The following is a 17160-nucleotide window of genomic DNA, read 5'->3' as shown; positions in this document are numbered from 1 at the left end:
CACCCCTCCCCGCCCCCTCCACCACCCCGCCCCCCCTGTTCCTCCCCGCCCCCCTCGCCTCGCTCTCCACACTCCTCCTCCGTCACCTCCCTTTCCTAACCATCTCATCTCCTTCCTAGCCCCGGCACGCGCGCCTGCCGCGCCCGGCCGCCACCGGCCGTTCCTCGCCCGCTCCTTGCTTTCCTGCTTTGGGCCGGAACCGGAAGTTTGGGGGGCGGGGCGCTAAAGGGGAGGCCGGGGGACCGAAAAAACTCGGCCGAGCCCGGAGCCGAAGCCCTGGACACGGCCGCCGCCGCCACCACCGCCACCGCCACCGCGACCAATCGCTGCGACTGCCGCCGCCGCCGCCGCCGCTGCAGGCGTCGCGTTCAAAGGGTTCCCGGACTTTGGGCGTCCGGGTTGAAGGTCGGTCCGGACATCGGACTGGAGTCCACGATCACCGGACTGTCCGGGCGGCAACCACCGCCGCCGCCGCCGCCGCCTCCCGCTTCTCCTCCTCCGCCTCCTCCTCCTCCGCCTCCTCCACCTCCTCCACCTCCTCCTTCTCCTCCTCCTGCTTCTCCGCCTCCTCCCCTCCGCTGGCGTTTTGTTCAGCGAGCTATGAGAGGGGAGACGAGTTGACAGTGATTTTGACAGTGATTTAAATCTGCTTTTGGCGGTGGTGCCTTTTTTATTTTTATTTTTTAATTATTTAAAAAAAATTTTGGTGAGTGTGTGGTGCTGGGTGTTTTTGTTTTTGTTTTTGTTTTTTTGTTTTTGTTTTTTGTTTTTGTTTCTGGTGTTGCCTTTTGTTGTGATTGTTGTTGCTGGTATTGCCCACCCCGTGGAGCGTTTCGATCGAGGGGGCTCCGACTATGCCCTATGACGGTTGATTGGACACCGGGGGGTTTGGCTCCAAGGAAGACCCAGGCACTGGATATCTCGCCAGAACTTGCTACGGATCCCCCGGCGCCTCGGGAAAATGGGAGCCGCTGCAAAGTTGGCGTTTGCTGTCTTTCTTATCTCTTGTTCTTCAGGTAGGTTGGAGTTGATCGAGTGTGGTGGTGGTGGCGGTGGCGGCGGCTTGTTGTTGTCGGGTCGTTTTGCTTCGGTGGAGATTGGTGAGGTTCTCCCTCTCCCCCCCCCCCCCCCCCCCGCCACCTTTTCAGCACTCCCCCCGCCCCGGCCCGGTTTGATTATGATCTGGAAACCTCCATGAATTTTTTTTTAATCGGTTTGAGTTAGCTTAGCTTGGTTTGCTGACACGAGTGAATGCTCTGTTGTCGAAGTGAGTGAGAAAGTAAATGGTCTGTGGCCATAACGTTGGATGACAGCTTCTGTAGGGTTTCAATTAAGCCGCAAATACCACAGGTGACATTTTATGTAAATATTTGAAACCTAGTCAGGCGGATTCCAAAATATGTAGCTTCATTTGAAATGGAATTCTCAAAACGAGTGTTTTTAAATTAATGCATCTTTCATGAACATTATAGTAGCAATTTGGTCAATTGCTACTTTATTATGGTAGCATAAGAAACATTCATCTGTAATCAATAATCTATCTTTCATATGGTCTCATCTTCTTAAACGTCAGTGTCCAGCATTGTTTAAAAAAAATAGTTGCTGTTCCGATAGTAAATAACTAGTACTGTATGCAGAGGATGTATTTGAGCGGTGTGTTATGGTAATGTGCTGGGTTTTCGAATGTCATTTGTAAGTATAGATTTTGCTCACCTACCAAATGCTTCTTGTTTTAAAACTCTTGCTTAGAGGTATTGTTTTCTAAGTAGGAAAAATACTTATATAAAATAACCTATAGTCAAAAAAATTTGAATTCTTTAGTGAGAATGTTTTAGGATTAATATCAGTGGTTGGAAGAATGATCTAGCTATTTTTCTATTTGAAATTTTGATTCTGAGAGAATATCTTATGGTTGCAACCAGTGGTTGGAAGAGATGTCTAGTCTTTTATATTCGAAAATCTATTAACGTATTACTAAACAGTCTAAAGGTGTGCATTCACATACACTATATATTGAATAGATTAAATTTACTTTAAAATATACTGGATTTGTTTACCATAACATCCAGCACTTAATTGCGTATGTTGCAAAGTGAAAAGACTATTACATATCTGTCATTTGACAGTTGGATTTTTGTGGCCATATCTTAATCTTACTTGCCATAGGGGGTGGTAGTCATTTCTTTGTGTATCTCTCTCTCTCTCTCTCTCTCTCTCTCTCTCTCTCTCTCTCTCACACACACACACACACACACACACACACACACACACACACACACACACACACACAACCTTTGAATTCTATAGGATTTTGCTGAATGGTACATTTCCTTGTGGTTAATAAATGGATAAAGTCTAGTCTTATGTCTGTAGTGGTATTGATCAGTTCCGGGTGGGCTGAATGTGCTGTGAAATGGCGATCATTGCCAGAGATTAACCAAAAGAATCATGTCTGTTTAAATGGAAGAAGGAACGTGCTTAAGGCAGGCTGACAGCTCTTTTTGTGCATGATTTGGGAGGGAAGATGAACAATGGCATGGCTATAAAGAATGAAGGCCTCGATAACATTAAATCTTTTGCTCTTGCTTGCAAAGAGCTTTAATGTTATGATTTTTATTTTTCCCAGTATTCGTATTCTACCCTCATATGCTCTGGCTGGTGTATTCCTCTTGTTCTTCTTGAGGAACCTTCTACTGAACCCCCTTTTCAGCTCTCCTGCCTTTGAGGAGGAGGAGCATGACTGCCTCTAACTGCCCAAGGAATTGTGGACATTACTCAATTCCAAACCCACCTGAGTCACACTAATTGGTGAACAAGGTTGTTCTTGAGCAGACATAAGGCACTACTTCTGGAATAAGGAGCCTTGCTGTATAGCTCTTGCAGCTTTCTCCACTTAGCTTGGGAGCAGGAGAAGAGAAATTGAGCAACGGTTTTCCTATAAGATCATTTTCACTAGGCCAGCAGGTAAATAGGCATAATTCTGCTGCTGTAGAATGTTTCATTTACAATAAAACTATTAGGAGAAAAGAACATAGATACTGCATAGCTTAAAAAAATTCTCATGATCTAATCTGTTAGTAACATTTGAGCAATTTTGTGGCTTAAAATATTAGATTTTTAAAGCAGATGTGCTCTGTGTATTTTATTGTTGCTCCTACTGTTTATTTTTATCTTTGCTATATAATCTGCCATTATTGAAATGTTTATGATTATTTTTCTTTTAAAAACTTATTAGTTTTTGGGATTCATTTTTCTGAGCTAGAACATATTCTATAAGTCTATTCTTTTTTTTAAATAATGAGTAATAGAGAAGAAAAGTTTTATTCTACATTAGGTTTTCTTAGACATTTTCTTAGGTCTCACAAACTTTCTTATTTAATTTTTCTAAATATTTGTATGTTTATACATACATATAATATGTTCAAGGGTCAGTTTATGCAGAGTCAACCTGTTGGATATAAGCAGGTGTGCATGACATTTAATTTTCTGTTTTAATCTTCAAACAGAGATATCTTAGGTACTTAGAATCATCTTAAAATGCCCTTCATAATTTCCTTGGTTTTGAATGTTTTTAGCCCCCTTTAATTTTTTATCTTCTAAAATGTGACAAAAATTTAATTGTTAATTCATCCTTAGCATTTCATTTCACTAATTTTTTTCTTTCCAGAAATTTTGTAAATGTGAGGATGATTATAATTCTGTGCTCTGAGGATCTGAGTTTATCATGAGTTCTTAAACTATTGTAATATTTGAAATATATTGAAATAAGTTGAAAACTTCCTAGGTTTCAATGGGAACGGGACATCTATTTGATAAAACAAGAAATGAAAACATTGTCTTATTAACAAGTATTTTCATTCAGTTCAGGTAGGCAGTTCAAATTTTCTTTTTGCTGTAACAATGAATCCTTCTGGCTAAAGAGTAGTTTATTTGAAATGTTTTATTGTATTATAGGAGCCAGAATTTTTTTAATACTATATGTACACAAATTCAAACTATGTATCCAGAGACATCCCATCCAGAAGCAAAGAAACAGTTTTCTCAGGTTTATAGAATTCTCGTAACCTTAAGAAAACTTCCAAATCTCCAAACCATGTCTTTTTCCATTTAGGAATCTTTTTTTGGGGGGGGGGAGAGGTGGGGGAGGGAGGGGGGGAGAGAGAGAGAGAGAGAGAGAGAGAGAGAGAGAAAACCTGTGAGTGGATTATTTGGGTAATCTGTATAGGTAACTTTGTACAGGAAGACTTTTCATCTTTGCATCATCTTTTCTTGAATGATTGCATCTAAAAATAAAATATTTTTCTATTATACATTTTGATGACAAATGTATAGATAGTGTATTTTTAATAAAGGTAGACTACTTTTGAATACCTTCTTCAAGGATTAAATAATTTATTACATTTGCTCTGGACCCATATCTGTTTTGCTGGGGGTAATCAACTTTAAAAATTATTTTCTATGTTCTTGTTGATATGACTTGAGGTTTTTGTTTGTTTTTAAACATGGTGTCTGCAAGTTTTGCAATTGGATTGAATTAATTAGCAATATTTAGTATTTCATTGTAGTGTTTTATGGAAGAGAATTTGATTTATTTTTTCAAAGGAATAATTTTATTTAAGCACTTTCATTCTCAAGAAAGTTAAAAATTATTTCTTGTGTGTGCGCTATCTAGAATTATTAGCTACATTTGGCTTTACATTGAATAAAAGTTTGACAAGTGCCCTCGCCCTTCTCGAGAATAAGATTTGGCCATAATTAGAAGTGCTTGCACCTTATATAGAACTCTAGTTTTTTCTTAACCATGTTGAGAATTCCAGTGAAATTCATATTCAATAAGCAGTCTGTACCCTTAGAGGGGAATCCTGAAGAAACTTCTTAAGGTGTGCTTGTCTTATTATGATACCTTAATAACAGCTTCCCAGCAATATTGTCTTAATATTGCTGATAATTTTTCAAATAAATTTGGCTCACAAAAATTTAATTGGTGAGAAGCATGGAGAGCACAGGACTAAATACTTTGGTTTGATCTCAGTCTTAACTAGACTAGCTCTCTTATTATGGGCAAACCACTTTCCTAGGCCTTACTCTCTTTATAAACTGAAGAGGTTGAATTAGATCCCTCCCAGTTCTAAAATTCTGTGATCTTAATATATGAGGATCTGGGTACTTGATATTGTCTTTGTCTCTTCTTCCTATTCTAAGATTCTTGTGTGTTGCTTTTCACTTTTATTGGTGGAATAATCTTGATTTTTTGTTTATCATGGATCTGTCTGAAATTTGCCTTTTTATTCTTTTTCTGCTTGACTAGGTAACCTTTTGTGTTGTCTTTCTTTCAGAAATTGGTTTAATTGTACACAGTATCAACAACATTGTGTGTTGATCAACTGTGATAGATTTAACTCTTCTCAGCAATACAGTGGTCCAAGATAGTTCCAAAGGACTCATGATGGAAAATGATCTCCAAATCCAGAAAAAAAGAACTATGGAATCTAGATGCAGATTGCACCATACTATTTCTATTTTTGTTTGTTTGTTTTTCTTTTTTGAGGTTTTTCCTTTTTGCTCTGATTCTTCTTACACAGCATGACTAATGCAGAAATGTTTAACGTGATTGGACATATATAACCTGTATTAGATTGCTTGCTGTTTTGGGGAGGGGGGAGGGAGGGAGAAAAATTTGAAACTAGAAATCTTATAGAAACAAATGTTGAAAACTATCTCTACATGTAACTGGAAAATAATAAAATACTTTTATGGAAAAAAAGAAGTTGGTTTAAATCATGGTAGGCTATACATAGTGTGATCCAAGTTGTTGGAGGGCATGCTACCAGTTTCCTACCATGTACTTTCTTTGTCTTTCTCCTGTTTTTTCCCTCCCCCCCCCTTTCCTGTTCATTTTTGCCTCTTTTACCAATGTCATATACCGGCCAGTGACACCAAAGCCTGACATCTCTACTGGTGACTTAGGGGAAAAAAGTCTTGCCACTTAATTTAGTAGATTAAAGCAGATTGAATTTAGTATCTTTGAAAATTGACTATATAGAAATACTTTCCAACTGTTCTTTTGACAGATCATTCATTTGTTGGTCTTTGGAATGACATATGTATACATACACACAAACTTGGGAGTAGTATTTCTTACCTGGAGTTGAATGGATTGAGCTATTATGTACCTACATCTCTTAGGTATTTGTGTGTGTGTGTGTGTGTGTGTGTATACACACATACATGTGTGTATGAATGTATATGTGAATAAAATTCTTAGGGTTTCATTTAATTCATCTATGAGTTTTAAGAGGTAAATTGTCTATTAATGTTCAATGGTTCTTTCTTTTTATAGCCCAAATCTGCCTAGTGAGTATGCATATTACATTTGAAGTCCTGTGTGGCAGATTTCACTTTGTTAGGTTTTAAATGTGACGTCTAGACAAAGCATTGATTTCAACTTGAAGACTGAACCTGAAGATGCCAGAGTAGTATATTTAGATTTGAGGAGTAGAAGTGAAGAAAGTGAAAAAATAACTGGAGCAAACATTCTCAAGATTGATCTTACTTTCCTTATTTTTCCAAATAAGCTTGTCTTTACCACTTTCAGACATCTAATAATAATAACTCACATTTGTCATCCACCAAAGGCACATAATGGTCAAATTTTATTTAGCAGAGTGACTCAGGGAACTTGTTATAGACACAGTGAATGTTGCCAGATTTGAGGTAAGGATTTTGGTAGGTGCGACTGGATTGATAATCCATATAAATAAGAACTTCTTACCTTGTGGATTGATCTGCTTCATTTGAAGGCAGAAGTACTGGCAAAAGTGTTTTACAGAAAGGGTATTGGATTGGGAATGAGATGATACTAACCATACGACTGATCAAGTCACTTAATTTCTCTTGGCCTCAATCAAGGGCAGGGATTTTGTATTATTTATCCTTATCTTCAGTTTCCTGTGTGGTTCCTTGGACATAGGCACCTAATAATTGGCTAATGAATGAATGAGTGAATGAAAGGAATTGGAACTGGATGGTCTCTGAGGTCTTTTCCAGCTCTAACATCTTATGATTACATGTTGTGAGTGTACAGCAGAAAATTGAATAAGAAAAGAAAGATTTGGTCCTAAAGTTTTCAATATCTTTAACTCTCTTCATTGTTTGCTTCCCATTCTGGTTTTTATCCTTAGAATGTGTAAAGTCCCTTCCTGAAGGAATCCTTTTCATGGTATCTCTGAGTGTCCTGTAGCTTCTATATGAACAATTCCAGTGAACTCATAAAAGTCTCTCTCACTACTGGATGACTTTTTGCTTTGTAATTCTTCACTGTACTGTGGTAAAACATACCTTCCTAGAATTTCAACCCATTGGTCCTGCATGTATGTGTCTGAGTTATACAAAATAAGCCTATCCTTTTTCTCATAATAGTCCCTCAGCTAATCAAAGGCAATTAATTCTCTAGGTTCTCTAGGTTGAAACAGCCTTGGTTCCATCAGCTGTTCTTTATATAATTTGACTTCCAGTCCCCTGACATCATACTGTTTATGAAGAAGCAATATGGTGCAATAGAAGGTGTGATGGGATTTGGGGTCATTGGACCTGGGGTCATAACCTAGTTCTGCAACTTGAGTTCTGCAACATGAGTGAAGACAAGTCACTTTAGAGTGTTTATTAGTCTAAGTCATTCAGTCTTTTTATGCAGATTTCTAGCAGTACCTCAGAAGACATTCTACTCTACTTTTGGGTTAGCTCTAATTTGTTGGAAATATTTTTTATATTGATTAAGCTATAAATCTGCTTCTCTAACTTCCATATTTTGTTCCTAGTTTTGTCCTTCTAAGCCAAGCAGAACAAGTGATACTCCTTCAGATATTGGAAGACAGATGACATGACATCCTCAGTCTTTTCTTCTCCAGTCTAAACATCTCTAGCTTCTTCAGTTGATTCTTAAATGGCAGGATTTTGCATCACCTCACCCATCTGGCCATGCTTATGTCAATTATCTTTCTAAATTGTGATTTCTCCAATTGAGTTTAGGTGACAGAAGAGATATTTTTCTTAGGTCAGTCCTTACACAGTCAAAAATTGCATAAGGGCAAAATCTTGGAAAGTAAAAAATAAATTCTTTGACAGCCACAGGGTTAAATTTTCTCTTAGTCTCAGGACATGTTTGTCCTAAGTAGATACATGCTTCTGTAACTATTGTCTGGAAACAGTTTTGAAGGAAACATTTTTGGTTGTGCAGAGGCTGATTCTCTTACTTTTCCTGGATCTTCATATATTCTTATTAGGAGGGGTAAAAAGGGCATTGGGCAGCTAGGTAATGGAGCAGATAAAGTCTTGGCCCTGGAGTCAGGAAAACTCAACTTCTTGAGTTCAGATTTGGCCTCAGACACTTACTAGTTGTGAGACCTTAAGCAAATCAGTTAACCCTGTTTGCCTCACTTTCCTGATCTGTAAAATGAGAAAACCTCAAATAGGGTGACAAGTCAGACACAACTGAAAAAGGGTATATTATTTTTCACTTTACAATTCTAAGGGTTCTGCCCCCAGCCCCAAATGGTCTTAGCTTGGACTTTTCAGTAAATATTTTTAGTTGAGAAATTCTTAGGTATTGTTTTTCTTTATCCTTGGGTAATCACAGTTTGTTGTTCTAATTCTTCTTCCTCCTTTTATCCTCCCTCCCTCCCTCCCTTCCTCCTCCTCTTCCTCCTCCTCCTCCTCCTCCTTCTTCTTCTTCTTCTTCTCTCTCTCTCTCTCTCTCTCTCTCTCTCTCCTGTGTTATTTGCTTATTTGTTATTTGTCCTTATTAATTTGAAATTGTTTTTCAAAAAATGGCTCAAATTTGACTTTTTGTAATTTTTTCCATCAGGGAAAACAACCTGGATGATAAAGTCTGCTTTTGTTTACAAAAAGATGCTGACATATAGTAGTTATATTGAAGCAGTAGATTGAAGTTCAAATGTCATTTAAGTCATAGTCTCTGTGGGGTGGGGCAGAGCAAAGGAGTTTACTTAAATTTACGTGATTGTTACTTAGAAATACTTAGTACTCTGAGTGCTCTATTTAGAGATGCAAGTGCAAATCTTCTTATTTCACTGGTATAGAAAAAGGTCCAGAGAGATCAAATGATTTGACCGTGGTTTTACAGGTAGGTAAGTAACAGAGAGAGGATTCATATCTAGGCCATTTGACTTCAAATCTGGTGCTCTAAACCATGTTTCCTTTTTTTTTTAAAATACAACTCACATAAAAAGCAGAGTTTCTGTTTTATATTGTAGACTATGTCAATTAACAGAATTAAGACATTGAGTATACTTAAAGTTACACACTGAGATATATATATATATACATATTAATTGGGAAAATTTCAGTATCTTCCCTGGGAAAACACTTGTAAGAGGAAGATAGGCTTTTAAGTTAGAAAGAATATGTCCTGGTGGATGGATAAGAATTTGTTTTAATTTCAGCAAAGCAGTGTGGATAAGAGAGAAGGAAAGTTGGGTAAGGAAAATAGAAGAAAGTATCATTTTCAGTGTATAAAGAGTAGGTTGGACAGCAATGGTTATTTAACCGAATGAATTATTGAATAGCATTGAGGAAAGAATGTGATTAGAAGACCTTTAGGTTATTATAATAATAACACATTTAGTTCGTTCACAATAACATTATGAGGTAGGTAATTCTTGCATTATCTTTCTCATTTTAATGATGAAGTAACCTTAGGAAATCTCTTTGAAGCAAAATGACTTATCCAGCATCACCAAAATAGTTAAATCTCAAAGGTGGCATTCAAACCTATATTTTCCTACTGTACTTTTATATCTTAACACTGTGCTCCCTGAAGCAGCAGTTGTGATTCAAGAGAGGCTTTAACTGATTGAACAATTCAGATGATGGATGCTTATACAAAGTTGAAAGAAGGGATATATACATGAAGGAAATGCTGCTTATTTTCCTTCATTGGCAGTTTGAGCAACTAATGAAATTTGTGGTATACAGACAATGTGGCATATTAAAAAATTCAAAGATTATAGGTGGGATTTGGGGATTTCCATATAAGATTTTGGAAAAATATTTAACTGCTATAGGTATCTAGGTGGTGCAGTAGATAGAGGGTTGGGTTTGGAGTTAAGACCTCCTGAGTCCAAAGTTTGCTTCAAATAATTACTAGTGTGTGAACCTGGGCAAGTCTCTTTACTGCTGTCTGCCTCAGTTTCCTTTTCCGCAAAATGAGGATAACAATTGCATTTTTCTTCCAGGGTCATGTGAGAACCAAGTCATACTATTTGTAAAGTGCTTTGCAAACTGTAAAGCACTATATAAATGTTAGCTATCACCATCATTAGTAGTAGTAATAATACTAAAAATGAGCAAAGAAAAGAGCTTTCTAGAGCATTTGAGAAGCTGTGTGTTATGATATATAGAAATATCTTGTAGGGGGCAGCTAGATGGCGCAATGGATAAAGCTCCAGCCCTGGATTCAGGAGTACCTGAGTTCAAATCCGGCATCAGACACTTGATACTAGCTGTGCGACCCTGGGCAAGTCACTTAACCCTCATTGCCTCGGGAAAAAAAAAAAAGAAGTATCTTGTAGATAGATTTGAGATATGATTTTTGATATGAATGAATTAAAATAGATTTAGGAGTAATCTGTGTGGGTACCTTTGTAGCGTCTTAGATTAGAATTGAAAGGGTCCTTAGAGGCTATTCAGTCCAACTCTTTCATTTTACAGATGAGGAAACTGAGGCAGAGAAGTTAAATGACCTGCCCAGCTAATATGATCACACAGCTAATATATACCTAAAGTGGGATTTGAACACAGGTCTTCCTTTATTCTGAGTCCAATGCTATAGACACTAAAATATGTCTTTAAAACTATCAGGGTAGATAAGAATTTTTTGAGTAGTGGTTAAGAAAAGGATGTGTGAGAAAAGGAGGGGATAAATAGTATATGTTGGAAATGCTTTTTTTGTGATTTTTCTTTTTGTTATAGAATTCCAAATATAGTGATTCAGTGTACTTTTTCAAGTTTTCAGTCATTAAAGCTTCTTTATTTCCTGACCATGTAGATTGTGGTCTTTATATTATTGTTTTGTATGTGGTTTTTGTATATATTGCTTTATGCATATTTAAAAACTTTTCTGAGCTACATTTTCTGACATTGACTCTTAGAGACCCTCCCTTTTGCAAGTACAGAGACATTTTCTTTAGTCAATAACATTTTTAAGTACAGTCATAAGAGAACCATTTTATCCCCTACTATACCTTGAATGAAAAAGTAGAGAAAATACTTTCTATTGATGGGTGGGTCTTTATGGTCCAGTTATTTAGTCTAAAAAATAGTTATCTTTAAAAATATCATAGTTTCATTTTGCAAAGCTTGGAATAAGAATTATTTTTCATTAGTTGATATATTTTCATTTTTTTTTTAATTTAGCGCTCATGTTCAGAAAGGTCTATTTTTACCTGTAGACCTATGGTAATAGCATGGTATAGAAGGATGTCTTTTTAGTAAAGATAAAGATCACAAGGTCATAGTTGGAAGGGATCTTAGTTTCTGTTTAGTTCTGTACATGGAAAAAAATCCTTACTACATACCCAAAAAGTCATAATCCATTTGCTTGTGGTGGTTCTTTGCTTGAAGACCTTCTATGAAGGTCGTAACCCACTATCTTCTAAGGCAGTCCTTTCTGTTTTGATAGTTTTAGAACCATTAAGACTTTTTTACTTATATCAAGCCTAAATTTGTCATTTTGCATCTTCCACCAATTGATCCTAGTTGTGTCTCCTAGGGCCAAATCGAGAAAGTGTGATCACTATTCTGTGTTGTCAGACTTTCCAGTAAAGACATTTATCATGCACTTTCTGAGCCTTTTCTTGAGTTCTTTCAACTCATCCTTACATAGCAGGAACTTCAGAGCCCCTGTACCATCTTGTTTACCTTCCTCTGAACATGTTATTCAGACATGTCATCCAGTTAATCAAAGTCCTTTAGAAAATTTTGGTACCCCTAAATCAACACAGTACTCCAGATGAATGATTACTGTGGAATTAGCACCTCCTTTTTCATGAACCTGTGGCTCTATTAACATAGTCCAAGATTGTAGAAAAAGCTTTTTTTGGACTGCTATATTGCAGTATTGACTCACTGAATTTGCTATCCACTATAATGCCTAGGTCTTTTTGAGATGAACTGCTGTCTAACTGTGCCTCCTGTCTCTTGTATTTGCAAAGTTTATTTCTTGAACCCAAATTTAAGACTTCACATTTGTATCTTTAAAATTTCATCTTATTAGATTAATGTCAGAGTTTTAACCTTCAGGATCTTTTTGGATCCTGAATCTCTTATCTTCTGTTAACTATTCCTTCTAGCTTTGTATTAGTTGCAGATTTATGTCAGGTATCTATTAATTTATCGAAATTATTGATAACAGTGCTGAATACTCTAGAACCAATCATAGATCCCTGGGATAGTCCACTGGAGAGCTCCTTCCAAGTTGACATGAAATCATGAATAATTATCTTGTGATTCAGGACATTTAGTGATTTTTAAAAGTTTTTATACGGAAATATTTACCTTTTGAAAAAAGTTTTATTGACATCATCATAGTTATCCCAAATATTTCTTCGCCTCTTCCTCCCAGAGAACCATTTCATATAACAAATTGTTTTTATAAGAAGAAAAAAAAGCAGCACAATTGATCAGCATGCAAAAAAAAGTCCAAAAACATGTGCAATGTATAATACTCCCATCTCCATGAAGGGGTGGGTTGGGAGTGGCTTTTCATAGCTTTTCATTGAAGACCTATTTGATCTTTATAATTTTATTACATTTGCCTTCAATTTTTTTGTTGTGTAATTGTCCTTTACATTAACATTATCATAGTTACTATGTGTATCGTTTTTTTTTTTTTTAACTCTGCTTACTTTGCTCTTTATCATTTCATATGGGTCTTTATGTGCTTCTCTGTGTTCATCACATGCACCATTTCTCATAGCATTATAATGTTCTATAGCATTCATTTACTACAATTTGTTTAGTCATTCCCCAGTTGATAGACAAATTGTTTGGCATCTACTTTGTTTTTTGCTCTCAACAAAACTGATACTATAAAAGTTTTGTAATACATGAACATTTTCTCCTTATTGATGGCTTCCTTGGGATAGAGGTCCAGTAATGGAGTCTCTTGTTCAAAGGGTATGGACATATTAGTTATTTTATTTGCGAAGTTCCAAATTACCTTCCAAGATGGTCGTACCATTTCATAGCTCTACCAAGAAAGTATTATTGTACTTCTCATTCCATAACCCCTCCAGCATTTACTACTACTATTTTTTGTCATTTTTTCCAATTTATAGGATGTGACATGAAACTTCAAAGTTGTTTTGATTTGCATTTCTCATTAGTAATTTGGTTTTGAAATGTGGTTTTGAATACTTTGCAGTTCTTTTGAGAATTGTTTGTTCATATCCTTTGACCACCTAGCTATTGGGAAATGGTTACTAGTCACATGTATGTGTACATGTGTGTATGTATGTATGTATTAACTAATTGATGCTATATCTTGAATATCAAATCCTTATCAGAGAAATTTGATAGAAAGTTTTTCCCCATATGTTAAGTAAGGTAAGTTAATTTTGTTTGTGAAGAAACTTTTCAGTTTCAGATAATTGTAGTTATTTTATCTTTCATAATTGCTTTTATGTCTTGTTTAGTTAAGAATACATCATAGCTATGAGAGGTATATGATATATTTCTCTTCTGATTCATTCAGGGAATTTAAAATTCCATCAAACTGTACTATTTGACTTCTGCCATCTCTTTATCTTTTCCATATTTCATTAATTTGGATACTTCTTACTACTTTTCTATGGACTTTATGTCCTCCCAGAAATCTTTTATCAGGGATTAATTCACTCGATGTAGTAATTGCCTTCTTCTAGATCTCTCCATACTCTATATGTGATGCATGTGGCCTGTAAGTCAGCTATCTAGAGGTATTGCTACAAATCAATCTCTCTCCTTTTCCAGCTCCATCTTCATTTCTGCTCATACATTTCTCTTTTGAAGCCCACTTATACATATTTGCTTCTCAGTTGCTTATTGGGTAGCCCACAATGTTAATTCTTTGAGACTGAAGAAGTGCATACCTTGGAAAATATATTGGTGTTAAAAAGACAAGTCTTAAAAAAACCCCACAATTTTAAAATTTAAAAAAAATTTGGGGGTGGAGTGGGGCAATGAGGGTTAGGTGACTTGCCCAGGGTCACACAGCTAGTAAGTGTCAAGTGTCTGAGGCCAGATTTGAACTCAGGTCCTCCTGAATCCAGGGCAGGTGCTGTATCCACTGTGCCACCTAGCTGCCCCCCAAAACACATTTTTTTTTTAAGAGGAACTTGAGGTCATACAAAATGAAATAATGTGTTTTGGCTGGAGGGGAATAGTGATTCTAAAGTGCCATATTCACAAAGAGTTATCCATGGCTTACAGAGGACATGGTCCCTATGAAAACATCCTTTTATAATCTCCTTTGGAAATAAATTCAAATTTTTGTCTTCAGTTAATTAAAAACAGTGATTTAAAGGATATTTAAAATGTTGTTCGCCTTTAAATCATTTTATTACTTCAAAAGAATTAAAAATTTGCTTACAGGTACCCAGTATTTAAGCATTGGAAATATGGTTCATCACTTTTAAGGCCTCAACTGTGAGAAACATGTGGTTGGAGTAAGAGTCAGAAGACTGGTTTTAGGCCTGGCTCTGCTAGTAACTCACTGTGTGACTTTGAGCAGACCACTTAACTTTTATGGACTTCATTTTCCTAATTGGTAAATGTGGAGTTTAGGTTAGATGATTTTCAACGTCCCCCTTTTAGCTCCAAAAATGTTATGACCCAATTCTAAGCCCTGTACTTATTTACTGATAATTCCAATGTATCTTCTATCTTCATTGTTAGATTTAAAGACTAATTATAATAATAGTTTACATTTATATAGTGTTTCCTGCACAATATCTCATTTGATCTTCATAACAATCCTGTAAGATGGGCAATTGTCACTGCTTCCATTTCACAGAAAAGGAGTTCAGGGGCGTTATAATTTGTTTCAAGGTCACATTGTTAAGTAAGTTGTAGACAGAGATCCAATTGGAATTCACTTCTGACTTTCAGCGCCACCCTTTCTTTTAGATCATGCCTTAAAACCTAAAGTAACAACAGACATTTATATAGCACTTTTGAGTTTTGCAAAAGTTTAATGTTCATTATTTGTTTTATTCCTCTCAACAGACCTGTGACATAAAGCTATTATAATCTTCATTTTCAGACAAGGAAACTAAGGTTCAGAGACATTATATGCTTTGCTCAGGGTTATACAGGCGATGTCTGAGGCAGGATTTTAACCCAGGTGTTCTTTATTCTGAGCCCAGTGCTCTATCCACTGTGACACACTGCCTCACAGAAACACTCAAGAAAACTTTGATGTATGCTTGTAGCTACATATCTTGAGATCAGACTCAGATTCAGTGTTTTAGATACACCAAGAGAACAATAATAAAATGAAGATTAAGTTAGTAGAATTTCATTTTAGACAGTGGCATGTGATAATGTATGTACATTACTCTAATTTATTAAAGTATTCGTACCTTTAAAATCTTGGCTTCACTTTTTTCTAGAGTAGCTATCATAAGGTTTCTATCATATGTGTTGTATTTAAGAATTTGACATTTGACATTACAGAGTTGGGGGGAGGGGAGAGATACTGCATCTTTGGATGAATAACTTTTTTTTTTTAAGTGAGGCACTTGGGGTTAAGTGACTTGCCCAGGGTCACACAGCTAGTAAGTGTTAAGTGTCTGAGGCTGGATTTGAACTCAGGTACTCCTGACTCCAGGGCCGGTGCTCTATTCGCTGCACCACCTAGCTGCCCCCTTTTTGTTTTTTTGTTTTGTTTTGGTTTGGGTTTTTTTGGATGAATAACTTTTTTTTTTTGCAAGGCAGTGGGGGTTAAGTGACTTGCCCAGGGTCACACAGCTAGTAAGTGTCAAGTGTCTGAGGCCGGATTTGAACTCAGGTACTCCTGAATCCAGGGCCAGTGCTTTATCCACTGTGCCACCCAGGTGCCCCTATAATGATTTTTTTTTTTTTTGGTGAGGCAGTTGGGGTTAAGTGACTTGCCCAGGGTCACACAGCTAGTAAGTGTCAAGTGTCTGAGGCTGGATTTGAACTCAGGTCCTCCTGAATCCAGGGCTGGTGCTCTATCCACTGCACCACCTAGCTGCCCCATGAATAACTTTTAATGTACTCCCAAACTCTGTTCCATGGCCATGGATTTCACCCCTTTACTTTGGAAATTGTTATCTTCAACATTATCTTGTGTATTACCACCACTAAGAATAGGGGAAGTTGGGGCAGCTAGGTGGCACAGTGGATAGAGCGCCGGCCCTGGAGTCAGGAGTACCTGAGTTCAAATCCAGCCTCAGACACTTGACACTTACTAGCTGTGTGACCCTGGGCAAGTCACTTAACCCCAAGTGCCTCACTTAAAAAAAAAAAGTTATTCATCCAAAGATGCAGGGGAGTCAGGAGTACCTGAGTTCAAATCCAGCCTCAGACACTTGACACTTACTAGCTGTGTGACCTTGGGCAAGTCACTTAACCCCCACTGCCCCGCCAAAAAAAATAATAAATTAAAAAAATAAAATAAATAGGGGAAGTTTACACACCCTTGTCCTGCTGGTGGGTGAGTAGCATTGGCTTCAGCTAACACAATTTTATTTTTGATAACATTGATCATAAAACCAACATAATCAAGTTAAACTTTATTGGAATGACAAGAGAACAAACTACTAGAAAAACCAAGCAAATGGCACGTTTAGAACTTCTTTTCATGTTAAAGTGATTTGTTGAAGGCTAGGCAGAACTAAATTTCTTTATCCTCATAGTCAAGTAAATGGCACAAATGTCAGCTATTAAGAATTTTGGTGGTTTTCTCTGGCTATTCTTCACTATTGGTGAAGCTTGAAACTATTGTCAGTTTGTGGCTGATGAATAGAGTATGCTAATGTTTTATATTTGAGTCAGGACTTCATCCTGACTTGTAAAAGTGCCTATTAAAATGGCGTCTAGGAGAAACGTAAAATTGCAGGCCTGAAATAGAGGTGACCT

General features: G+C 36.9%; 1 protein-coding gene across 3 annotated transcripts in view; it reads left to right on the top strand.

Moving 5' to 3' along the window:
• Positions 1-305: 305 nt before the first annotated feature.
• Positions 306-17160, top strand: part of ACVR2A (activin A receptor type 2A) — a 142747-nt gene continuing 125892 nt past the window's right edge. For 2 of the 3 annotated variants that reach the window (XR_006355697.1, XM_043996214.1), the window contains exon 1: positions 306-1016. Coding sequence is in view for 1 of the 3 variants with exons in the window: in XM_043996214.1 (XP_043852149.1) it covers positions 962-1016 (55 nt within the window). In the remaining 2 variants the exon portion in view is untranslated. Of the gene's footprint in view, positions 1017-2863; positions 2965-17160 lie in introns of those variants that run through there. The other variant, XM_043996215.1, reaches the window with a different exon arrangement.

This window comes from Dromiciops gliroides, chromosome 3 (assembly GCF_019393635.1).
Source record: "Dromiciops gliroides isolate mDroGli1 chromosome 3, mDroGli1.pri, whole genome shotgun sequence".
Lineage (NCBI taxonomy): Eukaryota > Metazoa > Chordata > Mammalia > Microbiotheria > Microbiotheriidae > Dromiciops > Dromiciops gliroides.
Note: the sequence above shows the minus strand (reverse complement) of the source record. Positions and strands in the feature narration are given on the sequence as shown.